Source organism: Rhinopithecus bieti, unplaced genomic scaffold, assembly GCF_001698545.2.
Source record: "Rhinopithecus bieti isolate Rb0 unplaced genomic scaffold, ASM169854v2 scaffold_22745, whole genome shotgun sequence".
Taxonomy (NCBI): Eukaryota; Metazoa; Chordata; class Mammalia; order Primates; family Cercopithecidae; genus Rhinopithecus; species Rhinopithecus bieti.
In genome coordinates, this window is record NW_016810815.1 from 199,154 (window position 1) to 225,813 (window position 26,660).

Genomic DNA, 26,660 nt, shown 5'->3' on the forward strand with positions numbered 1-26,660 from the left:
TTTTTTGAGACGGAGTCTTGCTCTGCCGCCCAGGCTGGAGTGCAGTGGCCGGCTCTCAGCTCACTGCAAGCTCCGCCTCCCGGGTTGACGCCATTCTCCTGTCTCAGCCTCCCGAGTAGCTGGGACTACAGGCGCCCGCCTCGTCGCCCGGCTGGTTTTTTGTATTTTTTAGTAGAGACGGGGTTTCACCGTATTAGCCAGGATGGTCTCGATCTCCTGACCTCATGATCCGCCCGTCTCGGCCTCCCAAAGTGCTGGGATTACAGGCTTGAGCCACCGCGCCCGGCCGCATTTATATTTTTATTTGTTTATTTATTTTAGACAGGATCTCACTCTGTCAACAGGCTGGAGTGCAGTGGCACGATCTCGGCTCACTGCAACCTCCGCTTGCCAGATTCAAGGGATTCTCCTGCCTCAGCCTCCTGAGTAGCTGGGATTACAGGAGTGTGCTACCACGCCCAGCTAATTTTTGTGTTTTTGGTAGAGATGGGGTTTCGCCATGTTGGCCAGGCTGGTCTCGAACTCCTGACCTCAGGTGATTCACCCACCTCAGCCTTCCGAAGTGCTGGAATTACAGGTGTGAGCCACCACTCCCGGCCCAGATGTTTTCTTCCCCATTTTACAGATGAGAGACTTGAGGCTCACAGAGGCCAGTGACTTGGCCTCGGGCCACATAGCTAGGAGGGGGCAGAGCCAGGATTCAGGCTCAAGACCAAGGAGTCCCACAGCTGTCCTGGGCACTGATGACCCTGCTTTTACTTAGAAACTGGGCACAGTGTGGGTGAGGCATGCGCAGGGGAGGGGGTGGCCTAAGAATGATTCTGAAGAAGTGAGGTTCATGTTTGCTTAACAAATACTTATATGACCTCCAGTCTGTGCCCGCCACTGTTCTAAGTGTTTTGTAAATATTTGCTCAAGCAAACCTCCTAAGAACTCATTATGTAGAGACAGTTAGGGCCTCAGAGGCAGCGACAGGAATGAGGACCACAAATACGGCTGATGAGGAAGTCGGGGGGGGGCGCTGAGTGCAGAACCTTAGCTCTGACACTGGATATCACTGTGATCTGGGAAAGTCATCCCTGCTGCCCAGCCTGCAAAATGGGTTAATAACAGTCCTTCGAGCCGATACCTGATCAAGTAAGGTTGGTGGATATTCCTGGGGGAGGCGCAGGGGGTGTAAGCTGCATGCTCATGCCTCTCTCTCTTTCTCCCTGCCTGCCCTGCAGCCGCTGGTCCGCGAGCCCTGCCGCAGCTGTGCTGTGGTGTCCAGCTCCGGCCAGATGCTGGGCTCAGGCCTGGGTGCTGAGATCGACGGTGCCGAGTGCGTGTTCCGCATGAACCAGGCTCCCACCATGGGCTTTGAGGCGGACGTGGGCCAGCGCAGTACCCTGCGTGTCATCTCACACACAAGCGTGCCGCTGCTGCTGCGCAACTACTCACACTACTTCCAGAAGGCCCGAGACACGCTCTATGTGGTGTGGGGCCAGGGCAGGCACATGGACCGAGTGCTCGGCGGCCGCACCTACCGCACGCTGCTGCAGCTCACCAGGATGTACCCCGGCCTGCAGGTATACACCTTCACTGAGCGCATGATGGCCTACTGCGACCAAATCTTCCAGGACGAGACGGGCAAGAACCGGTGAGCCTGGGGCCTGCCTGCTGGGGTCTCCCTGGCAGCTGGGGACCTTCATTCTCTGCGAGTCTCTTGTCCATCAGGGCTCTGCTCTGTCACGCCCGGGAGATCAGCACTCATGGAGGCAGACATGGTCCTGCCCTCTAATGGGGGGCAGGAGGCAGAGGGGATGTCACTCAGGAAACTGTCACACAGATCTAGAATCCCAAATAGTGGTGAGGGCTATCAGGCCTTTTGAGCACCCGATGGGAAGCACTGGGCAGTGTGTGGAGGGGCAGGAGGGAGCGCTTCTCTCTGGAGGGAATGGTCTGTCTAACTTGGTCTCTGATATCCCTTCTGGATAATAAAAGTTAGAGGCCGGGTGTGGTGGCTTATGCCTGTAATCCCAGCATTTTGGGAGGCCAAGGCGGGAGGATCACTTGAGGTCAGGAGTTTGAGGCCGGCCTGGCCAACATGGTGAAACCCCATCTCTACTAAAAATACAAAAATTAGGGCCAGGCGCGGTGGCTCACGCCTGCAATCCCAGCACTTTGGGAGGCCCAGGTGGGAGGATCATGAAGTCAAGAGATCAAGACCACCCTGGCCAACATAGTGAAACCCCGTCTCTACTAAAAATATAAAAATTAGCCAGGTGTGATGGCGCATGCCTGTAATTCTAGCTACTCAGGAGAGTAGCTGAGGCAGGAGAATTGTTTGAACCTGGAGGCAGAGGTTGCAGTGAGCCAAGATCACACCACTGCACTCCAGCCTGGGTGACAGAGTGAGACTCTGTCGCAAAAAGCAAAACAGAACAGAGCGATAACAGCCCTCTTTGCTCACCAGGCACTGGGTGAAGCACTCTGCATTCAAGGTTTCATTTTATGTCATACCCAAAAGCGCACTCATGACTCTTGCCGGTCCCTCCTCCATACGCATGCTCCTGCACTGGCCTCTGTGCTCAGGAGACAGAACAGTCAGCCTCTGGTGTATTCACCAGAAAATTGGGCTATGCCTCTGACTCCCCTTGTACCATCATCTGCCACATACAATGGCCCATGGCTGCCACCTTGACCTAAGCTGCAGGCTTCCCACCCCTACCACTCCTGGCCTGCCTGCCCTGCGTGATCCTGCCCCTGCCTGCCTCTGTGACCTTGTGTCTCCTTCACTCCCCCTGTTCTACCGATGCTGGCTGTCTGGGGCTCAGACATCCATGCCTATTTCTACCTGCAGTCCTTTGCACCTGCCGTTCCCTCTCCTTGGAAATTCGTTCTCCCAGATCTTCCCATGACAGGCTCCTCTTGCTACTCAGGTCACCTCCTCAGGGAAGCCCGCCCTTACCACCCCATCTGAAGGAGTGCCTCCCGCCCTGGCATTCTTTATCCATTCCTTTGTTTCCTTGTCTTGGCAGCAGGTGTCACCCTCTGCCATCATCTTACTTGTAGATTTGTCTCCTAGCTACTTGTTTATCTATTTGTCTCCTTCCCTTGGGAATGTTAGCACCAGATGAGGCAGGTTCAGGGCCAGCACAGGGCCTGGGTGGGGCTCAGTTTGAACGAATAAACCAGTTCATACCTGCCCTGTAGAGGTCGAGGGCGGTGGCCCTTGGCTGGGAGGATACCCAGGGCTGCTACCTCCAGAGAGCTGAGGCTGGGGCCACCACCTAGTCCCTGACTCCAAGTGGAGCATGGGGGCATGGGGGCAGGGGCTGGGCTGACAGTGTTCCCTCCCTATAACCCCTAGAATTGTCTCCACTTCACAGACCGGTCAGGAGGCTCAGAGAGGTTCACGAGCAAATGTGATGCCCATAGCAGAACCAGGGTTCAAGTGGAAGATCCTTGGACTCTAGACAACCCCCCCCGACTTCAAACCTCGGTGCCCTGCTGCTTCCTGCTGTCTCCCCAGGCCTGGTCCCTTAGATGAGGAGAGGACGTGGCCAGAGCCCCCACACCCATCATCCAGGCGTTTGCTCAAACCCTGCAAAGCGTAGCTGGGCCCAAGCCCCGCTGGGTGCTGAGGAGGTGATCAGGCCTGGGTTTGTGTGCCGCTCTGCCTGTCACCCACTGCTGGCCTCGGGCTGGCTCTGCCCCCTCCCCAGCCTCCTCCAGGGTCCCCCACAAGAGGTTGAGGTGCGTAGTCCTGGACTGGGAAAATACCAAGTGCCACTGGGGCCTGGAGCCACCACGTGGCCCCATGTTGACAGCGTCCCCCCGTCCCCCCCACCCACCCCCAGGAGGCAGTCGGGCTCCTTCCTCAGCACCGGCTGGTTCACCATGATCCTCGCGCTGGAGCTGTGTGAGGAGATCGTGGTCTATGGGATGGTCAGCGACAGCTACTGCAGGTCAGACCGGCCAGGCCGGGCACGCGGGGACACGGGGAGAGAGAACTGTGAGCCCTCCCAGGCCTTAAGCCAGAATATTAGGGAGCTGTGGGGGCACAGAGTATGTGGGTTTCATGGTGGGTGACCATAGCACAGATACCCCTTGGGCTCTGGGCCTTGGGAAAGAGCTCAGTGTCAAACAGGCTGGCTTACCAACAACTCCAGTGCTGCTTGTTGTGGCCACAGGCTGGTCACGGGCCAGTCATGCCACCCTGCAGACCCTCTGTTTCCTTATGTGGAAAATAGAGAAAAGAGTCACATCTTCCTTGGAAGGTTGTTGAAACATTTAGGGGAGGAATAATCCACAAAAGTGCTTACCACAGTCAGGGCCTATATATATAATAGGGCCTAAATAGATATATACACACACACACACACACACATATATGTGATATATTTTATATGTTTTAATTTTTGATATTATATATGATTTTTGATATTATATACTATTTGATATTATATACCAGCATGACATCAAGTTCAGATATGTTTATGGTATGATTTTGTACCATCGTTATATTATTGTATTTCTTTTCTTTCTTTCTTTTTTTTTTTTTTTGAGATGGAGTTTTGCTCTTGTTGCCCAGGCTGGAGCTGGAGTGCAGTGGCGCAATCTCGGCTCACTGCAACCTCTGCCTCCCGGGTTCAAGCAATTCTCCTGCCTCAGTCTCCCTAGTAGCTGGGATTACAGGCGCGTGCTACCACGCCCAGCTAATTTTTTGTATTTTTTAGTAGAAACAGGTTCTACTAAACCTGTTGGCCAGGCTGATCTCATGTTGGCCAGGCTGATCTCGAACTCCTGACCTCAGGTGATCCACCCACCTTGGCCTCCCCAGGGATCAGGGATTACAGGTGTGAGCCACTGCACCTGGCCTATGTTATTGTATTTCAATATCATGGAAACTAACCGGTTCAGAACAGGTCACCCAGGTGACAGGTGTCCCTGTGCCCCAGCCATGGCCCTGGCCACACGGCTGGCCCCTGTGATGCTGATGGGGAGGTGGGCGTGCAGGGTGGCTCTGTGACATGGGAATGAGGAGCTCCTCCCTCACCAGGAGCCCAACACCACTAGCAGGGTGCTTGCAGTCTCCATCTCTTGATCTACGCGCTTGTTCTAGAAGGTGGATGTGACCATCTGCATTTTACACATGGGATATTGAGGCTCAAAGGGTCCATCTCTGGCCCAGAGTCATCCAGCTAGCAAGAGGCAGAGCCAGGACTCGAGCCCTGGCCTTTGGGATTTGCTACTCCCCTATGTGTCTTGGCCTTCCCAGGGATCAGGCATGGGTCTCCATGAGCCCATGGGCCTGGCGAGGGGTGGTCAAGGTAGGCAGCAGGGTGTGGCAGGAGGTGAGTGAGTTCTGTCCCACACCAGCCCTGTTCCCCACCCCACAGGGAGAAGAGCCACCCCTCAGTGCCTTACCACTACTTCGAGAAGGGCCGACTGGATGAATGTCAGATGTACCTGGCACACGAGCAGGCGCCCCGAAGTGCCCACCGCTTCATCACTGAGAAGGCAGTCTTCTCCCGCTGGGCCAAGAAGAGGCCCATCGTGTTCGCCCATCCGTCCTGGAGGACTGAGTAGCCTCCGTCGCCCTGCCAGCCGCCATGCTGTTGGGAGGCCTCTGGGATGTCCCATCCCAGGCCATCACACTCCACAAAAACATTTAATTTATGGATCCTGCCTTCTGCCACGTGCTGGGTGGAGTGCCCCACTCTGGCGACACTTGGAGCCATCTCAGGCCTCATGACTTGAAGGGGAGTGGAGCGAGGAGCAGTGTCTCCACCTCTAGTCCCTGAGTAATTCATGGCATTTGGGGGCTCACCCCACCTCCAGGTCTGTCAAGTGGCCTTTGTCCCTGGGGCTGATGGCCCACTACTCACCAGCATCATGACCTTGTGCCAGTCCTGATCCTTCCTCCCCAGCCACCCCTACTACCTTTTGGTGCCACACTTCTGAGGCCGGCCGCCCTGCTTGGGGCAGCCAAGAGCCTGGGGTTCGTTGGGTGAAGGGGCTTTGGAGTTGTGACTGCTGGGGCCGTATCAGGAACGTACGGGTAAACGTGTGTTTTCTGGACACTGTCTCTAGCGTGGTCATGTGTCTAATGTGGAGACTAGAGCTTCTTTCCCTGTCACAATCTCAGAAGCTTTTTTTTTTTTTTGAGATGGAGTTTTGCTCTTGTTGCCCAGGCTGGAGTGCCGTGGCGCGATCTCGGCTCACTGCAACCTCCGCCTCCTGGGTTCAAGCAATTCTCCTGCCTCAGCTTCCCAAGTAGCTGGGATTACAGGCATGTGCCACCACGCCCAGCTCATTTTTTGTATTTTTAGTAGAGATGGGGTTTCATCATGTTGGCCAGGCTGGTCTCAAACTCCTGACCTCAGGTGATCCACCCGCGTCGGCCTCCCAAAGTGCTGGGATTGCAGCGGTCATCCACCGAGCCCAGCTGTCCCAGAAGCTGTTGACTGGAATCCCTGAGGCCCCTACCCAGGCCCACGTTGGCTGGGCTTCAGTTTCTTCCCCAGCAACCTCCTGCTGGTGGCCCCAGCCCAGCCCCTTCCCCAGTAGGTCAGGGCTGCTCCGGGGGGCTGGTTCCTTCACTGCTCTGGCCCAGGAAACTGACCCCAAGCCAGAGACTTCTTTGGGAACCCCATTCTGTACCCAGTGAGAAGAGAGCCAGGGCCAGGAGGAAGGACTCTGAGTGGGAGGGAAATGCCTCCACCCATATTGCTTCCCTGGTTCTGGGTCAAATGGCAAGTTAAATTAGCTGATAAATCTGGGGTTGGGCCTGGCACAGTGAGGGCTAAGGCGGGAGTATTGCTTGAGACCAGGAATTCGAGACCAGCCTGGGCAACATGACAAAACCAGTCTCTACCAAAAAAAAAAAAAAAAAAAGTGGGCCAGGCACAGTGGCTCACGCCTGTAATCCTAGCACTTTGGGAGGCCGAGGGGGGCAGATCACAGATCACTTGAGGTCAGAAGTTTGACACTAGTGTAGCCAACATGGTGAAATCCTGTCTCTACTAAAAATATGAAAAATTAACAGGATGTGGTGGCGGGTGCCTGTAATCCCAGCTACTCAGGAGGCTGAGGCAGGAAAATCGCTTGAACCCAGGAGGCGAAGGTTGCTGTGAGCCACTGCACTCCAGCCTGGGTGACAGAGTGAGACTCCATCTCACCAAAAAAAAAAAGAAAACAAAGAAAGAAAGAAAGTGGGTTTAGTCTCCCTGCAAAACAGGAAGGCAGAGGGCAGCCCTGGGTGGGTGCTGTGAGGGAGTCTAGCCTGGCTCAGGCCTTATTTTTCTCACCTATACGTTGAGGAGAAAAGACCCACCAGCAGAACCTTGCCATCCTCAGAGGAGGGCTGGTGCCAGCAGGATTTACAGATGAGCTGAGGCCACTCAGCTGAAGCCGGACGACTGTGGAGCGGCTGGGCCAGGGTACAATACCAGGTCTAAGAGCTGAGCCCGAGGACCTCAGCCCTGCACCCCTGGACTGGAGAGAGCCCCCAAGCATCACCCCTCCCAGGCATCACTACTTCATCTGGGGACTGGAAGACTCAGAGGACTGGGCCAGGGCCTCGGGCTGTCAGCTGGTATGCAGCCCTGGGGTTCTAGCTGCCAGCTCCAGGGGTCAGGGCCCTATGCTAATGCTCTGCTGTTGCCAACTTGAAATTCTTAGGTTGTTTTTTGTTTTTTGCAAGAGGACTTGCATTTTCATTTTGCACTGGATCCCAGAAATTATGTAGCCAGTAGTCCCGGGGGCTCTGGGTGACCCGGCATACTCTCCCTCCCATCCTTGGCTTTCACAGAGGGGCCTGAGACCTGGCGCTTGGTTCACAGCACTGCTTTTGTGCCCTGCCTCCCCCTGCCCAGTGCCAGATGGACTTAGAAGTTTCTGCAGGAATGGGAGGGGGGAGGAGAGCCCTGAGCCAGCGAAGCAGGGAGCAGGCTGGCAGCGGAGCCACAGCACAGAGCGAGGGGCTCTGAACAGGTGTCAGGCAGAGGTAAGGGAAGGATGGAGCCTGGTAGGCGGAGGTGGAGGGGGTTTCCGGCCTCAGGGGGGGGGCCCTGGAGTCAAGGCCTGACTTCTTTCTGGCCCCACTTTCTGCTGTTGGGGTCCTGGCAGATTAGTGCCCCTCTCTGGGCCTGTTCTGTCATCTGTAAAAGGTTAAAATAGTCCCCACCTCACAGATTCAGACAGTGGACTGTCCCTGTGGCTTATGACACGGCAGGCACTTGACATGTGGAGCCAGCATTTTTCGTGGGGTTCGTCTACCTCGGCTGGCCCTGTCCTTCCTTCGTGGTGACAGATGGCAGGAAGCCCCTGCCTCATAGGTTGTCTCCCTACTCCCTGCCTCTTCTTGGGTGTCCAAGGCCCAAGGTCTGCTGGCTCTGATGGGATTTGAATTCTACTTACTCCTGGGAGGCTGCCTTCTCTTCCTCCTCCATCCCCTGGGAAGAGGCTGACCAGCCCTTGGGCCCAGGACACACAGGCTCCTCTAACCTGGCTCTGCCCTTGGGTGGGGTATTTGCTGCTGGGTTGGCCCAGATCCTGTGTCTTTCTAGGGGTGGTGACCTGGAAGGAGTGATCGTCAGTCACTTCCTCCAGGCAGACGGAGATGATCCTTGACAGGTCTGGTGGCTGGCTCGGGGTCTGCTGAAAGCTGTCTTGACCAGGAAACCGAAGACTGCTTTTGCCACAGCGGTTCCTGCAGCTGCCTTGAGGTGAGCCCACGGCAGGAACCTCCCCACAGCCCCCGGGATCACGTGGATCTGCAGCCACACTTTGGGCCTCTGTTGTCCTGTTCATACCCTGGTTCCTTCGCCCCTCTGCAGACTGGCTAGGGACCTACGCTACTTCCTCCAAACCCAGAGGGGAAGCCAGGTAAGCCTCACAGCCCGGAGGTGTCCTAAGGGGCCTTTTCCTTAGAAGGGCCATGGGGCCAGGCCCAGAGCTCAGCTCACATTTCACACACCTTCACCTTGTAAGGAAAAAAATGAAACAAAAATCCTCACACACTCAGGTGAGGACAGGAACATCTGGCTTTGGGGGACTGGTGGGCCCCAGCGTCTAGGCTCATCTAGGCCCGTCTGCCCTCTCCAGCCTCTGTGGGGGAACAGGCAGTACTTCCTTGTTCCAGACCCTCTGGCTGGGAGCCCAGGTCCTAGCCTGTGGAGCAGGCCCTGTGTGCAGGCCCCCACCTGCCTGCCACTCTCACAGGCCTCTCCTCCCCAGAAGCCCCTCCCCTAGGCAAAAGCCCAGAGGGAGGGAGGCCAGACTCCCCAGGCCTGGCTCGTGGACTGGCTCTGCCCAGGACCCGCTGCGGAGTCTTGGGCAAGTTCTATTCTCTCTCTGGCCCTTGATCTTGGTCTCTTTGAATTGGGAGCTGGGGCAGGTGAGGGGGTCTCTTAGGGCTCTTTCCAGAATACCATGGAAGGGAAAAATCCTAACAGCTCAAAGAAGTTTGCTAAGGGTCAGGAAGCAGGGGGGTACACGGGCCTCTCCTACCCCTGGGGCAGGAAGGGTCAGAGCAGAGGCCAGCTCTCCCAGACCGTGGGGGAACGGCTGCGGGGGAGGCCCACGAGGACTGGCCACAGCCACCATGCAGGAACGTCCTGGTGTGGCCTGGCCTGGCTCTCACAGGCCCAAGGCTTCCGTGTAGAACATGTCTGTGGTTATTAAACAGGCAGGCCTAGTGGAAACAACCCTGCCACGTGCGTGTTCTCTGAATCTCAGTTTCTTCCTCTGGAAAGTGGGTTAACCTCAATACCCAACTCATAGGCCACCTTAAGGATTCAATGAGGTGTGTTTGCAAAGTGCCTGGCACAGAGTAAGCCATTCTGTTTCTCATCCCTGTTATTACTATTATTGAGATGGTTACTGTCATTCTTGAGGCTCAAGAAGGGAAGCCAGGCCTGAAGCAAATCCTGCTGGAGCGAGCCTGGGCCCAGAGACATGGCAGGTGGGACAGGCAGCTTCACGTCCGGATGCCGTCCAGGAGCAGGGCCAAAGCACCCTCTCACTTCTGGGTGTTTGATTTGGGTCACTGGCCTGGGTTAGTGAGAAGGGCTGGGGACAGGATGTTTCCTTCCCTGGTTCAGCCCCCAACCCCCTGGGTGGCCTTGGGCTAGAGGTGTTCCTCTGAGTCCTCAGAAGTCGAGTTCATCAGGCCTCCTGCCTGACTGCCCTGCCCCCACTCTGTGGTTTTCTATCCTGTCGCTTGTAGGGCGGGGTCAGCGACCTAGGAGGGCCATGGGTAGGGCTTGGTTTGAGGCTCAGGAAGCGGATGGAGGTGGGCAGGAAGCCTCAAACCCACCCTTGCGGGCCACCCCCTCCCTGCCTGGTGGGCAGTGCCTTAACTGCCTAAAGGCTGTCCCCTGGAGGACTGCTGACTTTTGTTTTAACTGGAAACAAAGTGTTATTAAGGCTTCCCATATAAGTACAACACAAACAACCTACAAGTTTATAAAGGGAAAAGTGAAGGCAACTCCCAACCGTCCTGACCCGCCTTCACTTCAACAGGGAATCAACTGCAGGTGGAGTCCTAGTGGGCCTTTCCAGACACCTTCTGTGTGCATTTACAAATACTATGCATAGTTGTATAATTTTAAAAAGCAAGCAAAGGCCGGATGCAGTGGCTCACGCCTGTCATCCCAGCACTTTGGGAGGCCGAGGCAGGTGGATCACGAGGTCAGGAGATCGAGACCATCCTGGCTAACACGGTGAAACCCCGTCTCTACTAAAAATACAAAAAATTAGCCGGGCTTGGTAGTAGGCGGCTGTAGTCCCAGCTACTCGAGAGGCTGAGGCAGGAGAATGGCATGAACCTGGGAGGCGGAGCTTACAGGAAGCTGAGATAGCGCCACTGCACTTCAGCCTGGGAGACAGAGCAAGACTGTCTCAAAAAAAAAAAAAAAAAAAAAAAAAAAAAAAAGCAAAGCAAAATATATAAACAATGCTATATATTTGCAGTTTGCTTTTAGAAATTAAAAACAAAAAATATATATATATATTTTGGGAGAGGGAGTCTCGCCTGTCGCCCAGGGCTGGAGTGCAGTGGCCGGATCTCAGCTCACTGCAAGCTCCACGTCCCGGGTTTACGGCCATCTCCTGCCTCAGCCTCCTGAGTAGTGCTGGGCCTACAGGCGACCGGCCACCTCGCCCGGCTAGTTTTTTTGTATTTTTTAGTAGAGACGGGTTTTCACCGTGTTAGTCAGGATGTCTCGATCACCTGACCTCGCTGATCTGCCCCGTCTCGGCCTCCCAAAGTGCTGAGATTACAGGCTTCGAGCCACCGCGCCCGGCCAAAAAATACATTTTAAAATATAAAATACATTTTTAAAAAAACCCCATCTCTACTAAAAATACAAAATTAGCCGACCGTGGTGGCACACACCTGTAGTCCCAGCTACTCAGAAGGCTGAAGCAGGAGAATCACTTGAACTGGGAGGCAGAGGTTTCAGTGAGCCGAGATCACACTATTATACTCCAGCCTGGGCAACAAGAGTGAAACTCCATCTCATAATAATAATAATAATAATAATAATAATAATGTGACCATTATCTTAAAATTTTTGGAAAAATACAGTTAATCCAAAAGAAAAAAAAAAGCAGCCCCAGATCCCATCATTCCAGAAATAACCACTATTAACCCTAATCACTGGCCGGGTGCGATGGCTCACACCTGTAATCCCAGCACTTTGGAAGACTGAGACAGGCGGATCACCTGAGGTCAAGAGTTCGAGACCAGTTTGGCCAATGTGGCGAAACCCCATCTCTACTAAAAATACAAAAAAAATTAGCTGGGTGTGGTGGCCCGCCCCTGTAGTCCCAGCTACTCAGCAGGCTGAGGCAGGAGAATCGCTTGAACCCAGGAGGCGGAGATTGCAGTGAGCCGAGATTGAGCCATTGCACTCCAGCCAGGGTGACAGAGGGAGACTTCATCTCAATAAAAAACAAGCAAAAAGGCCGGGCGCGGTGGCTCAAGCCTGTATTCCCAGCACTTTGGGAGGCTGAGACGGGCGGATCACGAGGTCAGGCGATCGAGACCATCCTGGCTAACACGGTAAAACCTCGTCTCTACTAAAATACAAAACTAGCCGGACGACTTGGCGGGCGCCTGTAGTCCCAGTTACTCGGGAGGCTGAAGCAGGAGAATGGCCTAAATCCGGGAGGCAGAGCTTGCAGTGAGCTGAGATCCGGCCACTGCACTCCAGCCTGGGCGACAGAGCGAGACTCCGCCTCAAAAAAAAAAAAAAAAAAAAAAAAAAAAGCAAAAACCCAAAACACTAATCACTGTGATAGGCAAAAGCATTTCCTTATTTTTTTCATCTTTTAAAATATTGTGATATGGTGTCATATTTGAAAGTTATAAGGCATAAAATATCATGAACCTCATGACCTCAGTCCCCACTTAAAGACCACTGTTTTAACTTGCATACCTCTTTGATTCCTCCCCATTGTTCTTGACTTTGCTTTTATTTATTTATTTATTTATTTATTTTTGAGATGGAATCTCGCTCTGTTGCCCAGGTTGGAGTGCAGTGGCGCGATCTCGGTCAATGCAACCTCTGCCTCCCGCCTGCCAGGTTCAAGCGATTCTCCTGCCTCAGCCTTCCAAGTATCTGGGATTAAGTAGCATGTTCCAAGTAGGCATGTGCCACCACACCCGGCTAATTTATTTGTATTTTTAATAGAGTTTCACCATGTTGGCCAGGCTGGTCTCGAACTCCTGACCTCAAGTGATCTGCCCGCCTGCGCCTCCCAAACTGCTGAGATTACAGGCGTGAGCTACCGTGCCCAGCCTCTATTGTGTAGTTTTTACTCATCTTCCCAGACCTCTTTTTCACTCCTTGTGTCTCTAAGATTCATCCATGTAATTGTAGATCATTCATTTTACCCTGTTACGTATTATTCCACAGTGTGAACCTTCCATTGTGTAAAACAATTCCATTCTCTTGTTGATGGATATTTGGGGTTTTCCCCCGTTTTGTATTATTTCAAGCGATGCTGCTATGAACCTCCTTGGGCACATCTGCAAGAATTTCTCCAGGGCATGTTTACTCAGCTGTGGAATGCAAATGTTTAGGACTTTGTTTCCAAGACAGTTCTTTTTTCTTTTCTTTTTTTTTTTTTTTGAGAGGGAGTTTAGCTCTTGTTGCCCAGGCTGGAGGCTGGAGTGCAATGGCATGATCTGGGCTCACTGCAATCTCTGCCTCCCGGGTTCAAGCGATTCTCCTGCCTCAGCCTCCGGGGTAGCTGGGGTTACAAGGGCCCGCCACAACGCCTCGCTAATTTGTGTATTTTTAATAGAGACGGGAGGCGGGGGGGGCGGGGAAGGGGTGGTGGCGGTTTCATCATGTGGGCTAGGCTGGTCTCTAACTCGTGACCTCAGGTGATCCACCCGCCTCAGCCTCCCAAAGTGCTGGGATTACAGCCACTGGGCCTGGCTGGCAGTTCTTTAACTTGCTTTCTTCAGGTAAATATCCTGTAAATATCCCGGCCATGCTTTCCTGCCAAGGCATACTGACCTGCACCTTTCCTTTTGGTTTTGTTTGTTTTGTTTTGTTTTTTGTTTTTTTGTTTTGAGACAGAGTTTCGCTTTTGTTGCCCAGGCTGAAGTGCAATGGCGCGATCTCGGCTCACCGCAACCTCTGCCTTCCAGGTTCAAGCGATTCTCCTGCCTCAGCCTCCGGAGTAGGTGGGATTACAGGCGTGCTCCACTACACCAGGCTAATTTTGTATCTTTAGTAGAGGCGGGGTTTCTCCATGTTGGCCAGGCTGGTCTGAAACTCCTGACCTCAGGTGATGCACCTGCCTCGACCTCTCAAAGTGCTGAGATTACAGGCGTGAGCCACTGCTCCTGGCCCGCATCCTTCATTTTAACAGCCTCCTCGTGCACTTACTTCGGCAGGCTGTGCCTTAACTTAAGCAGTCCCAGGCCGGGCGCGGTGGCTCAAGCCTGTAATCCCAGCACTTTGGGAGGCCGAGACGGGCGGATCACGAGGTCAGGAGATCGAGACCATCCTGGCTAACACGGTGAAACCCCCGTCTCTACTAAAAAAATACAAAACCTAGCTGGGCGAGGCGCCTGTAGTCCCAGCTACTCGGGAGGCTGAGGCAGGAGAATGGCCTGAATCCAGGAGGCGGAGCTTGCAGTGAGCTGAGATCCGGCCACTGCACTCCAGCCTGGGCGACAGAGCGAGACTCTGTCTCAAAAAAAAAATAAAAATAAAAAGCAGTCCCCTAGCAATAGCTACTTAAGTTATTTTTCCCTATCACGTAGAGTGATGTCATGGATATCCTGGTAATTACAAGAAGGAACATTTTAAGTTTTTCCAGCTGTGTGAAGTTGTCCTTCTCCCTATTTTCCAGAGGCAGGGAGAAGGAAAGTTATGCGCTAAGGCCGCACAGCTGGCGAATGGCAGAACGGAACTTGAATCTGAGGGTGAACCCTGAGTTTGCCCTGGTGACTACTTGCCCAGGGTGCAAGGCAGGGAGCTGGAGGCCGTTGGTGGGGAGCCCAGGGAGAAACTCCACTGAGTCCAAGCACAGCGTGCTCCGGAACTCAGTTTCCCCATCCGGGGTCATGGTGGCAATAAAGAGCTAGAAGTGGGCCTGATCCACACTACAGGGAGCCGAAAGGCTGTTGTATTTTGGTGGTCACCCCGGGTTGCCCAGTGGGATGACTGAGGCGCTCACGCGGCGGCGGCACCCGGGTTCGCCTCCCTTTTCCCTTCCCCTCCCGCGTCGCCCGTGGGCGGAGCCACCCGAGGCTCCGCCCACCTCCCAGGCCCGAGCCGGGCCCGTGACGGCGGCGCTAGGACCGAGGCGGGCCGCGGGTGCGGCGGGGCCTGGGGGCCTGAGGAGCCGCCGGACGCCGGCGGCGCCTCCGGCTCCCGGCGCCAATGTGAGGGGGTTCGGGGGCCGCGGGGCCGGCCGGCGCCTCCCGCGCGGAGGTGAGCAGGCGTCTAGAGGGAGCTGGTCGCGGGCGGGGCGGGGGCGGGGCTTGGGGGCGGAGGGCGCCGGGAGAGGAGACTCGATAATCGCCAGGGATGGGGATGGATGCGGGGCCCCCGGCGGCACCCCTAGACCCCTTCCCCCTTGGTAGCCGCGCCCTGAAGTCCCGGTCCTCGCGCCCAGGGGCTGTCGCGGGGTCCGCTGGGCCTCTTGCCGCCGACTACCCCGTCAGCGGTCCTGCCTCTCTTTTCTTCCCAGCTGGGGTTAGGGCTCCGGACCCCCAGAGTGCAGGAGTTGGGGAGGGGGTTGGCGCGAGGGGCGCGCTGGGTGAGCCCCCCACAAGGTGGACCCACGGGTTCGGCGTCCCCCATCGTCTCGGAATTAGGAGCCACCCTCCCACTTCTCCCTGGAGCCCTCCTCCCTCGCGGGTTCGTGGGGGCGTCCCGATCTGCGGGAGGACTCCCGGGGCTGGAAGAAGGAAAACCCCCAAACAGAGGGCAGTGTGCGGCCCCCACCCTCGGCTACTGCTCAGCTCGCCTGCACGTCCAGCCTTGGGCTGAGTCCATGCTCCTGGGCCAGCGATCGAGGCTGCCACCTCCCCAGCCTGAGCAAGCCGCTCCTCAACAGGCCCCCAGACCCCCGCCCCGGTGCCGAGCCACGTCCTGGGCACACACTCCATGGCCTCTGACCCGTTCCAGCCAAGGGGGGATCCTCCAGGGAGACGAAGTCAGGCTCAGCCCTGGGCTGCTCCCTGTAAACGAGCCTGTAAACAAGGCTCTCAAGCCGGCTCTGGGCGGCCCCGCAAGGCGCTTTGCCTCTCTGAACCTCAGTCTCCTTATCTGTGAAATGGACAACAAGGGCTCCTACCATGCATTGTCTTGATTCAGCGCGTGGGTGATGCTTAGAACGTATTCCCACACATATTCCTTGATATTCCGGGAAAGTCGCCGCACTGGGGTCAGGGGAGGAGTGTTTCACTGACACACTGGAGAGGCGGGACTTGAACAGTGATTAACCGCGAGACTAACAGCTGTTGGCATTGTGGGGGCACTTTCTTTTCTTTCTTTCATTTTATTTTGTTTTGTTTTGTTTTGAGACAGAGTCTCGCTCTGTCGCCAGACTGGAGTGCAGTGGCACCATCTCGGTTCACTGCAACCTCCGCCTCCCGGGTTCAAGCGGTTCTCCTGCCTCAGCCTCCAGAGTAGCTGGGGCTACAGGCACCCGCCACCATGCCCAGCTCATTTTTGTATTTTTGGTAGAGACGGGGTTTCACCATGTTGGCCAGGATGGTCTCGATCTCTTCACCTGGTGATCTGCCCACCTCGGCCTCCCAAAGTGCTGGGATTACAGGCGTGAGCCACCGTGCCCGGCCAACGTGGAAGCACTTTCAAGCCCCGCGTGTCCCTTGCCACATCTGTTTGAATCCTTCCAACAACTCCCTGAGTTACCGACTCTTATTGTTCCCATTTCACAGATGAGGAAACTGAGGCTCAGAGAGGTCACATGGCTTGTTCGAGGCCCCCCAGCCAGTAAGTGGTGAAACCGGAATTCGCACGGGCACCTGACATGCTGTACTGACCATGGCCTTCTCAGAGCAGGATTGTGACGGGGCGGACCAGGGGAACGCTGGTCCTGGCTGAGGGCACAGCTCGGGCAAAGGTGGGAAAGTGGGGGGCGGGCAGAGGGCATCCGCAGGAAAGGGTGGCCACGCGTAATAAGATAGAGGCGGCTGGACCCCTGGGCGCATTGAATGCCGAGGTCTCAGGGCTGATGGGGCCACCCCAGGATTCTGGACTCCTGTCTTTTGCTCTAACGGTCTGTGAGGACAAGAACAAACCGCTCCTCGCTTCTGATGAGGCCCGGTTTTCTGCTGTGTACCGCGGGGTCTGGACTAGATGGGAGTCCGGGTCTCCCTGACTGGCTGTGAAGGGCCCACGCTGGAGAAACCTGAAACCGAACTTGGGATGAGGGGGGCTCCCATGGGGAGGGGGCGGGGTTGCGGAGGGGNGAGGGGCGGGGTTGCGGAGGGGCGGGGCCAGGATCTAACCATTCAGGAGGGAGGTGTGTGTGCCAAGCCGCCTCTGGCACGAGGTTCTCTGGCTCTTCCTCGTGGCCCTGTAGGAGTAAACAGCGGCTAGGTCAAAGGGCTCAGAGAGTGACAGGAACTGAGAGGCCCCTGGAGGAGGGGACGGAACTGAGGAGGGCCCCCTAAGCCCCAGTTTCCTCCCTCTGCACTCCTGCCTGCCCTGCCCCCTGGCCTGTCTGCTGGAGGTAGGCTGGACACAGTACATTTTCCCTTTCACAGGTGGGGAAGTGGAAGTCTGGAAAGGAGCTGAGTTTTGGGTGGTGGGAGAGGGAGCGATTGGGGTGTGCGGAGCAGAACTGGGCCGGCCTCCTCACTGCCAGCTTCCAGAGGCCCCCCAGCCACCCCCTGAGATTGTGATTACAGCCATTTGACAGATGAGGAGTCAGCCCTGGCAGAGACTGCCGAACCTGGACTACAACCGAGCCTCTCAGACTTGAATCTGTGCTCTTAGCCCCCAGGAGATACTGCTTGTTAATGCATTAGTTCATTCAGTAGTATTCCTGCATATCCGTGGCTGTGGAGGCACAGGGGAAACTGAGTGAGGACCTGGGTGGGCTGTACCCCGCAGGCAGCTCTTAGCCTAGGGGGACGGGAGGACCTAGGGGAGTTCCTGGTCCATGCCAGGCTTGGAGGATGAGTGGGAGTCAGAAGGCCGTAGGAGGGAGGGTGTTCCAGGCTAACCTGAGAGGCAGTCAGAGCAGAGGAGTTTGGGGGCCTACAAGAGGTATTGTTTTATTCTGACGCCACAGGGACCCAAGGCAGAATTTAGAGCAGGGTGTGAATGGGGATCCTGCTGCGTGGAGGTCAGGTCCTCCAGCAGGGGAGCCAGCTTTGGCCCTGCCAGCTGCCTTGGTGTGGGAAGGCCCCTGCTCAAGGAGGAGAATGGGCAGGGCTCTGCTGCCACCAGGCTGTATGACCTCAGGCAGGTTCCTGGCCTTTCTGGCCCTCAGTGTCTCCATCTGCAAAATGGATACAGTCTTGAGCCTTAAAGTTCTAGGTGCATAGAAGAACTAGTGGGGGGCAGAGAAGGTGTAGCCTTTGGCTTGCTGGACCCAAAGGAGGACACTGAAGCCATAATAACCCTTTCTGGTGGCTTGCAGGTGTGAACCCACATCCCTGCCCCCAGGGCCACCTACAGGACGCCGACACCTACCCTTCAGCAGACGCCGGAGAGAAATGAGTAGCAACAAAGTAAGTCTCCCTTCATTTCTTAACCCCGTTGAGCCTCTCACTTCCCTCCATGGAATGGGTTCCTTTGGACCTGTCCCAGACCCCAGCTACCGTGAGTCTCTTCTTCCCTTCAAGAAGCCACCCATGCCTGGGAGACCCAGGTTTAAGCCCTGCTTTGGCCACTGATCTTCTAAGTGGCTTAGGGCAAGCTTCTGCCTATTCCTGGACCCAGGGTCAGTTTTGCCCTCCCAGGCCTGATAGTCTGTCTGTGATGGTCAGGACTAGCCGAGGTGACTGTGGAGTGCTGTGCAGGAAAGAGGGGTGGGCAGGTGGAGGTGAGCAGGAAATGGGGCGAGGGTGCACTGATCAAAGGTGATACAGCTGGAGCATGACCCTGAGAATGTCAGAACCTTCCATCTTCCAGGACCTGCCCTGGGATCTGGGATACAGTGGGGAGCAAGGCTGACCCAGTCCCAGAGCTCACAGTCTAATTGGAGGGATGGCAGTTTGAATGCAGTGTGATCAGTGTTGTGATGGGGGGACTGAGGTGGCTGAAGGAGGCCTTCCTGGAGGAAGTAGTGCCAGAACTGGTCTGGAACAAAAAGCAGGAGTTAACCAGGCACGTTAGGTGGCAAGGAGGTAGGCGCTGAGCCTGCTCGGCAGCTGGGCCCTCACTGGCCTCTCCTCTCTCCAGGAGCAGCGGTCAGCAGTGTTCGTGATCCTCTTTGCCCTCATCACCATCCTCATCCTCTACACCTCCAACAGTGCCAATGAGGTCTTCCATTATGGCTCCCTGCGGGGCCGTAGCCGCCGACCTGTCAACCTCAAGAAGTGGAGCATCACCGACGGCTATGTCCCCATTCTCGGCAACAAGGTAGCGCAGCTGCTTTGGGGCGCTCCCTGGGAGCTCCTTTCCACTGCCCAGCATCACCACTCCCTCCACCTCTTCTTTCCTAAGTGAAAGGTGGACCCTGGGAATTAAGGCCCTCCCTCCGGTGATTTCAGCTCTCTGCTTGCTGTGTGATCTTGGATAAGGGCACTGCCCCTGTCTGGGCCTCAGTTCTCTCCAAGTCCCCACCCTTATTGCTAATATCCTACCATCTCCTGAATCAGAATCCTTTGGAAAATGTGTTTCTGTTTTCACTGCTCTCTGTCTCTGCTGGGGAGCCCACACAGGCTTGGGAGCAGAACACTGGGACATTTGACAACACAAAAGCATTAATAATACCAGCTGCCCTTTATCAAGTGCCTGTATGTGCCAGGCACTTTGATCACCAGTAATCCTCAGACAAACCCTGTGAGGGCAGCATTATTATCTCCCTTGGTGAGATGGAGTAGCCAAGGCTCAGAGAGGTGAAGTCATTTGTCTAAGGCTACAGAGTGAGGGAAGGAAGAAGATGGTATTTTCCTACCCCCTGCTAAGTTGCAGCTGCAGGGAGAGGCCAAAGTCATTCCTGGAGACTTCTGTTGGCCTTGGGTAGCAATGAAATTCAGGTTGTATTTCTGGGGTTCACCCTGTAGTACCTGTTTCTCCTTCCTCACTGACCTTCCTATATTTTCTTCAGGGCCTTTGCATGCAGAGTGTAGAGCCCAGGCTCTGGACACACCCTCACTAGGAAAGGGCACATTAGCTGGTGTTTGGAGACAGGTTAACACCTAAGTGAGTCTTTCTCTACCCTAAGAACCCTTGAAAGAGGAATAAAAATGGGACAGCTTGAGTGTGGGTGATGTGGAAAAGAGAGACAGAGCCTGGCTTGCAGTGCTTCCAGCATCACAGGGGAAGCCAAAAAAACTAGCACTCAGAAAAGTGGAAACGCCAGTCGAGGTACGTGGGATGTGTTGCTGGATCTTGGAGTAAGGGCTCAGGGAAGGCTGCCTTGGGGGAGGTGGCATTTGAGCTTAGCCTTAAAGGGTGAATGGGAATTCCATGGGCAAAAAATAGGCCCCAGAAAGCCTGTGGTTCCAACCCATTCATTTCAGCCATGGAGAAACAGCCCCAGAGTGGCTTTCATACCTTCCTTAATAACAAGGTGGTTCTTGTTTCTGGGTGCGGTGGAAATGTCATGGGTGCTTTTTGGAAGATGTCCACTTTGGAGAGCTGGGGATCTGTGGTAACATAGACTTGGGTTCAAATCCTGGCACTGCACTTCTCCACTTTGTGACCTTCTGTTCTCCCACTTGTTGACTCTGGCCCAATTGAATAGCCTTCTTTTGGTTTTCAACACACCACCTTTATTTCCACATAATAAAGGAGGAGCCTTTGTGCTGGCTGTTTCTCCTGCCTTGAATATGTTTCCCTAGGTGGTCCTTCTTCATTCTTCACATCTCAGCTCAGAGAGGCGTTTCTGTTACAGCTTGACAGATTCTTCTTGCCTGCTGCCCAGAAAAAACCAATACACTGAGACTGCAGGTGTTGCAGCAGAGAAAGAGTTTAACAATCGCAGGGCCAGCCAAGTGAGGAGACAAGGGATTATTTCTCAAATCTGCCTCCCCCAGAATTTGGAAGATAGGGTTTTTTTAAGGATAGTTTGGCAGGCAGGGGAACTAGAGAATAGTTGGGGATGAAATCATAGGGGTGTTGAAACTGTCTTCACCCACCGAGTCAGTTCCTGGGTGGGGGCCATGGGTCACTGGTCTGGTTGGCATCCATTGGTCTACCAGATTGAAAGGTCTGAAAAATATCTCAGGCCAGGCTCGGTGGCTTATGCCTGTAATCCCAGCAACTTGGGAGGCTGAGGCAGGGACAGATTCACCTGAGGTCAGGAGTTCGAGGACCAGCCTGACCAACATGGAGAAACCCGTCTTACTAAAAATACAACATTAGCAGGGTGTGTGTACAGCGTATCCCAGCTACATCGGGAGGCTAGACAGGAGATATTGCTTGAACCCAGGGAGGCAGAGGTTGCAGTTGAGCCGAGTTGTGCCATTGGCACTCCAGCCTGGGCAACAGAGTGAAACTCCGTTCTCACAAAAAAAAAAAAAAAAAAAAAAATCTCAGACACTCAGGTTTTACAATAACAATGTTATCTATGTTAAAAACAACGCCGGGCGGGTGGCTCAAGCCTGTAATCCCAGCACTCTGGGAGGCCGAGACGGGCGGATCACGAGGTCAGGAGATCGAGACCATCCTGGCTAACCCGGTGAACCCCCGTCTCTACTAAAAAATACAAAAAACTAGCCGGGCGAGGTGGCAGGCGCCTGTAGTCCCAGCTACTCATGAGGCTGAGGCAGGAGAATGGCGGGAACCCGGGAGGCGGAGCTTGCAGTGAGCTGAGATCTGGCCACTGCACTCCAGCCTGGGCAACAGAGCGAGACTCTGTCTCAAAAAAATAAAAAATAAAAAAAATAAAAAATAAAATAAAACAACAATGATGTTATCTGTATTTTAAAAAGCAAATTAAGAAACAATGACTGGTTATAATTCAACAATAGCTACATCTTAGCAGGAAAGCAACCTAAGAAATAATGACTGGTTATAGTTTATGCCTACAGCTTGACAGAAAGATATGTGGGGGGTGAGATAATCAATTATTACTGACCACCTTCTATCGAACTGACTATATACAGGCAATCATGCATATAGGACAATGGAAAAGGAAAATAAGTAAAACAAATGATTTTTACTAAACCTGTATCCTAGCAGAGTCCAGGCCTCTATCTCAGTTGTTACCTTGTGGCCTTTTATTAACTTTACAAAGGCATTTTTAGTTCCCAAACAAAGTGGAGTTCAGTTTTGAGAAGGGGCTTTATCATCTTTGCTTTAGAGTTAAACTATAAAATAAATTCGTCTCATAGTTAGTTTAGCCTATGGATAGGAATGAGCAAGGGTGGTTAGATTGTGAGGTCAGAAACAGGATGGAGTCAGTTATGTTAGATTCCTCTCCCAAATTAGATTCTTTTATTTTTTTGAGACCGAATTTCACTCTTGTTGCCCAGGCTGGAGTGCAGTGGCGTGATCTCGACTCACCGCAACGTCTGCCTCCCAGGTTCAAGCGATTCTCCTGCCTCAGCCTCCCTAGTAGCTGGGATTACAGGCATGTGCCACCACGCCCTGCTAATTTTGTGTTTTTAGTAGAGATGGGGTTTCTCCATGTTGGTCAGGCTTGTCTTGAACTCCTGAGCTCAGGTGATCTGCCCGGCTCAGCCTCCCAAAGTGCTGGGATTACAGGCATGAGCCACCGCACCTGGCCTTCCAGGCCACCTTTCTAAAGTAGCCCCGGCTGCAGTCGCTCTTTGGTCACTTGCCCCTGTTTCCCCTCCCTTCCCCTCCCCTCCCTCTCGTTCTCCTCTCCTCTCCCCCTCCCCCTCCCCTTTCCTTATCCCCCTCCCACTCCCCCATCCCTCCCCTCTCCACCTCTCCCCTTCCCCTTCTCCCTCTCCTCTCCTCTCCTTTCCTTTTCCCCCCTTTCATTTCCTTTCTTCTTTTTTTCTTTCTTCTTTCCTTTCCTTGTTTCTTTTCTTTCTTCTTTCCTTTCTTTCTTTCAACAGAGTCTTGCTCTGTCACCCAGGCTTAAATGCAGTGGTGCAATCTAGGCTCACTGCAACCTCTGCCTCCAGGTTCAAGCAATTCTGGTGCCTCAGCCTCCTGAGTAGCTGTGATTACAGGCACGCGCCACTACGCCCGGCTAATTTTTGTATTTTTTGGTAGAGATGAGGTTTCACCATATTGGCCATGCTGGTCTCAAACTCCTGACCTCAAGTGATCTGCCTGCCTCGGCCTCCCAAAGTGCTGGGATTACAGGCGTGAGCCACCGTGCCTAGCCATTTGCCACTATTTTCTTTTATTTTTCCTGGCATGTATTATGTGCATTCTTATCTGTCTCTCCACCTGTTTCTTGAAGGCAGAAGCCTGATCTGTTTTGCTCCTTGCTCTGCCCCGGGACTTGGCCATTAACCAGCTTGCTATCAATGTGTGTTGAATGTTGAATGATTGGGCCTCAGTTTTCCTTTCTTTAAAATGGGCATAACAATTCCTGGGTCCTGGAGGCCTGGATGTATGTAGCACAGGGCCCAGCACAGAGTGGCCATGATAATGTTGACTTCCCTTGTCCCCCAGACGCTGCCCTCTCGGTGCCACCAGTGTGTGATTGTCAGCAGCTCCAGCCACTTGCTGGGCACCAAGCTGGGCCCTGAGATCGAGCGGGCTGAGTGTACAATCCGCATGAATGATGCGCCCACCACTGGCTACTCAGCTGATGTGGGCAACAAGACCACCTACCGCGTCGTGGCCCATTCCAGTGTGTTCCGCGTGCTGAGGAGGCCCCAGGAGTTTGTCAACCGGACCCCTGAAACCGTGTTCATCTTCTGGGGGCCCCCGAGCAAAATGCAGAAGCCCCAGGGCAGCCTCGTGCGTGTGATCCAGCGGGCAGGCCTGGCGTTCCCCAACATGGAAGCATATGCCGTCTCTCCCGGCCGCATGCAGCAATTTGACGACCTCTTCCGGGGTGAGACGGGCAAGGACAGGTACCAGCCTCTCGCCTGCCCCCTCTGTCCAGCCCTGTGCTCCTTCTCAGCATGCCCCATCCAGAGGGCCTGTTGCTCCCAGCATGCACTGCTCTGAGGGGTAGTCAAGTCCTTCTGTCCTCTGGTTGGGCTTCCTAGGAGAGTTCTCTTCATGTCCAGCTGTTCACATGGGTCCTTTCCAACATGCTCTGCATGGCCTGGTTTGTCCAAGAGGGCTTCCTCGTAGCATACCTTGCTCTGAGGGCACAAGGGCTCCCACCCAGCATGCTCTGCTCTGAGGTTGCAGTCACTCCTAGCATCTGTCTGAGAGAAGCTCCCCATAGTGTACCCAATGTAAAATCTTGACTGTTCCCGGCATGTCTTGCCTTAAGCACACAGTTGCTCCTGTCATGCTGTGTTCCAGGTATGTATCACTCCCAGCATGCCCTGCTGTGACTAACCTCCCTAGGAAAGCTAGCAGTGCTGCCCAATAGAAATCTATGTGAGTCACATATGTAATTTATTTTCATAGTAATCACAGTTAAAAATTAGTGAATAGCTGTGTACAGTGGCTTGTACCTGTAGTCCTAGCTAATCAGGAGGCTGAGGCAGGAGGATCACTTGAGCCCAGGAGGTCGAGGCTGCAGTGTGCCATGATGGTGCCACTGTACTCCAGCTTGGGTGACAAAATGAGACTACATCTTACATCTCTTGAAGAAAAAAAGTAGTAAAAGCAACTTTAATATATTCTTTTAACCCAATATGTTCAACATATAGCTCCTGTACATATTTTGTTAGATGTATACCTAGATATTAAAACAATTTTGGAGCTACTATAAATGGTATTAATATCTTTTTGTTCCCAAATATTAATTGCTAATATATAGAAATGGCATACAGAAATTGATTTTTGTGCGGCCGGGCGCGGTGGCTCAGGCCTGTAATTTCAGCACTTTGGGAGGCCGAGGCAGGCGGATCACGAGGTCAGGAGATTGAGACCATCCTGGCTAACATGGTGAAACCCCGTCTCTACTAAAAATACAAAAAATCAGCTGGGCGTGGTGGCGGGTGCCTGTAGTCCCAGCTACTCAGGAGGCTGAGGCAGGAGAATGGCGGGAACCCAGGAGGCGGAGCTTGCAGTGAGCCGAGATCGCGCCACTGCACTCCAGCCTGGGCGACAGAGCGAGACTCTGTCTCAAAAAAAAAAAAAGAAATTGATTTTTGTGGCTGGGGGTGGTGGCGCGTGCCTGTAATCCCAGCTACTTGGAAGGCTGAGGCAAGAGAATTGCTTGAATCCGGGAGTGGAGGTTTCAGTGAGCTGAGATCACGCCATTGCACTCCAGCCTGGGCAACAAGGCGAGACTCTGTCTCAAAAAAGAAAAAAAAAGAGAAATTGATTGGCTCACTGCACCTCTACCTCCTGAGTTCAAGCGATTCCGTAGGTTTTTTTGTAGCTACTTTTGTCGGGGTAGCTGTAGGTTTTTTGTAGCTACCCTTTATCAGGCTGATGAAGTTCCCTTCTCTTACTAGTTTCCTGATAATTTTTATTATTATAAGATATTGAATTTTATGAAATGTTTTTCTGTAGCAATTTATATGATCATGTGGTTTTTTTTTAAGACTATTAATATGGTGGATTATATTGACTGTTTTGTTTTATTTTGTTTTGTTTTATTTGAGATAGGGTATCCCTCTGAGGCCCAGGCTGGAATGCAGTGGCATGATCATGGCTCACTGAAGCCTCCACCTACCAGGCTCAAGTGATCCTCCCACATCAGCCTCCCTAGTAGCTGGGAGTACAGGTGTGCAACATTATGCCTGGCTAATTTTTGTATTTTTAGTAGAGATGGAGTTTTGCTGTGTTGCTCAGGCTAAGATTTTTGAATATTGAATCGGCTCTGCACTTCTGGAATAAATATCACTTCTTTGGGATGTATGTATTTATTTTTTATTTTATTTATTTTTTGAGACGAAGTCTTATTCTGTGGCCCAGGCTGGAGTGCAGTGGCGTGATCTCGGCTCACTGTAACCTCCCCCTCCTGGGTTCAAGCGATTCTCCTGCCTCAGCCTCCCAAGTAGCTAGGACTGTAGGTACGCGCCCACCACGCCTGGCTAATTTTTGTATTTTTTTAGTAGAGACGGGATTTCACTATGTTGACCAGGCTGGTCTCGAACTCCTGACCTCAGGTGATCTACCTGCCTCAGCTTCCCAAAGTGTTGGGATTACAGGCGTGAGCCACTACACCTGGCCAAGGGATGTATTTATATATATACAAAATATTAGCAAATCATATCCATCAGAGATTTTTGTGTTCGTGTTCATGAGAGGTATTGGTCTGTAGGTTTTTTTGGTGCTGTTTTTGCTTGATTTTGGTATCAGGGTCATGCTGGCCTCATAAAATGAATTGGGAAATGTTCCTTCTTCTATTTTCTGGAAGAGACTGTGTAGAATTGTGCTTCTCTTTTAAGTGTTTGGTAGAATTTGCCGGCGACAGTATCTCGGCCTGGAGAGTTCTTTTTCAGAAGATTTTAAACTGTGAATTCAATTTCTTTATTAGTTATAGGGTATTCAGGTTATCTATTTCATCTTGAGTAAGTTATGGTCATTTATGGGTTTTAGGGAATTGGCTCATTCTATCTAAGTTGTCAAATGTCTGTCTGTGGTTGTAGAATTTTCTTATTATCCTTTTAATGTCTATAGGGTCTGTGGTGGTAATTTTCTCTCTTTTATTCCTGATATTGGTGATTTATGTCCTCTCTCTTTTTCTTTGTCAGTTTTGCCAGAGGATTTTGTTTTTGTTTTTGAGATAAAGTCTCACTCTCTCACCCAGGCTGGAGTGCAGTGGTATGATCACAGATCTCTGCAGCCTCAACCTTCTAGGCTCAAAGAATCCTCCCACCTCAGCCTCCCAGGTAGCTGAGACCACAGGCACGTGCCACCACACCTGGCTAATTTTACATATATATAATTTTTTTTTTTTTTTTTTTTTTTGAGATGGAGTCTCACTCTGTC

At 53.2% G+C, this 26,660-nt stretch overlaps 2 protein-coding genes across 15 annotated transcripts in view; both read left to right on the forward strand.

The window, feature by feature from the left end:
- The first annotated feature begins 802 nt into the window (after positions 1 to 802).
- ST6GALNAC4 (ST6 N-acetylgalactosaminide alpha-2,6-sialyltransferase 4) lies at positions 803 to 6,066 on the forward strand. 2 transcript variants are annotated; one of them, XM_017892890.1, is made up of 3 exons: positions 1,229 to 1,639; positions 3,843 to 3,950; positions 5,385 to 6,066. In XM_017892890.1, the coding sequence occupies exons 1-3, from the start codon at positions 1,281 to 1,283 to the stop codon at positions 5,572 to 5,574; spliced, it is 657 nt and encodes a 218-aa protein (XP_017748379.1). In that variant the 5' UTR covers positions 1,229 to 1,280; the 3' UTR covers positions 5,575 to 6,066. The 2 variants fall into 2 exon arrangements, with proteins under 2 accessions (XP_017748381.1, XP_017748379.1); XM_017892892.1 differs by lacking the exon at positions 3,843 to 3,950 and having other exon boundaries at positions 803 to 1,639; positions 5,385 to 5,625.
- A 1,061-nt stretch (positions 6,067 to 7,127) lies between these two features.
- The window catches only part of ST6GALNAC6 (ST6 N-acetylgalactosaminide alpha-2,6-sialyltransferase 6), a 23,117-nt gene continuing 3,584 nt past the window's right edge, over positions 7,128 to 26,660 (forward strand). Inside the window, exons 1-6 of one of the 13 annotated variants that reach the window (XM_017892879.1) lie at positions 7,128 to 7,993; positions 8,623 to 8,714; positions 16,424 to 16,478; positions 18,136 to 18,226; positions 18,900 to 19,079; positions 23,262 to 23,668. In XM_017892879.1, coding sequence (XP_017748368.1) covers positions 16,453 to 16,478; positions 18,136 to 18,226; positions 18,900 to 19,079; positions 23,262 to 23,668 — 704 coding nt within the window. In that variant the 5' untranslated portion in view covers positions 7,128 to 7,993; positions 8,623 to 8,714; positions 16,424 to 16,452. The other 12 variants (XM_017892878.1, XM_017892881.1, XM_017892886.1 and 9 more) reach the window with 12 other exon arrangements.

Bases quoted from the DNA above. Each gene is read 5' to 3' on its own strand.
- ST6GALNAC4 (XM_017892890.1), top strand. From the start codon at position 1,281: ATGCTGGGCTCAGGCCTGGGTGCTGAGATCGACGGTGCCGAGTGCGTG. The intron at 1,640-3,842 runs GTGAGCCTGGGG...ACCCACCCCCAG, and splicing joins GACGAGACGGGCAAGAACCG to GAGGCAGTCGGGCTCCTTCC. The intron at 3,951-5,384 runs GTCAGACCGGCC...CCCACCCCACAG, and splicing joins GTCAGCGACAGCTACTGCAG to GGAGAAGAGCCACCCCTCAG.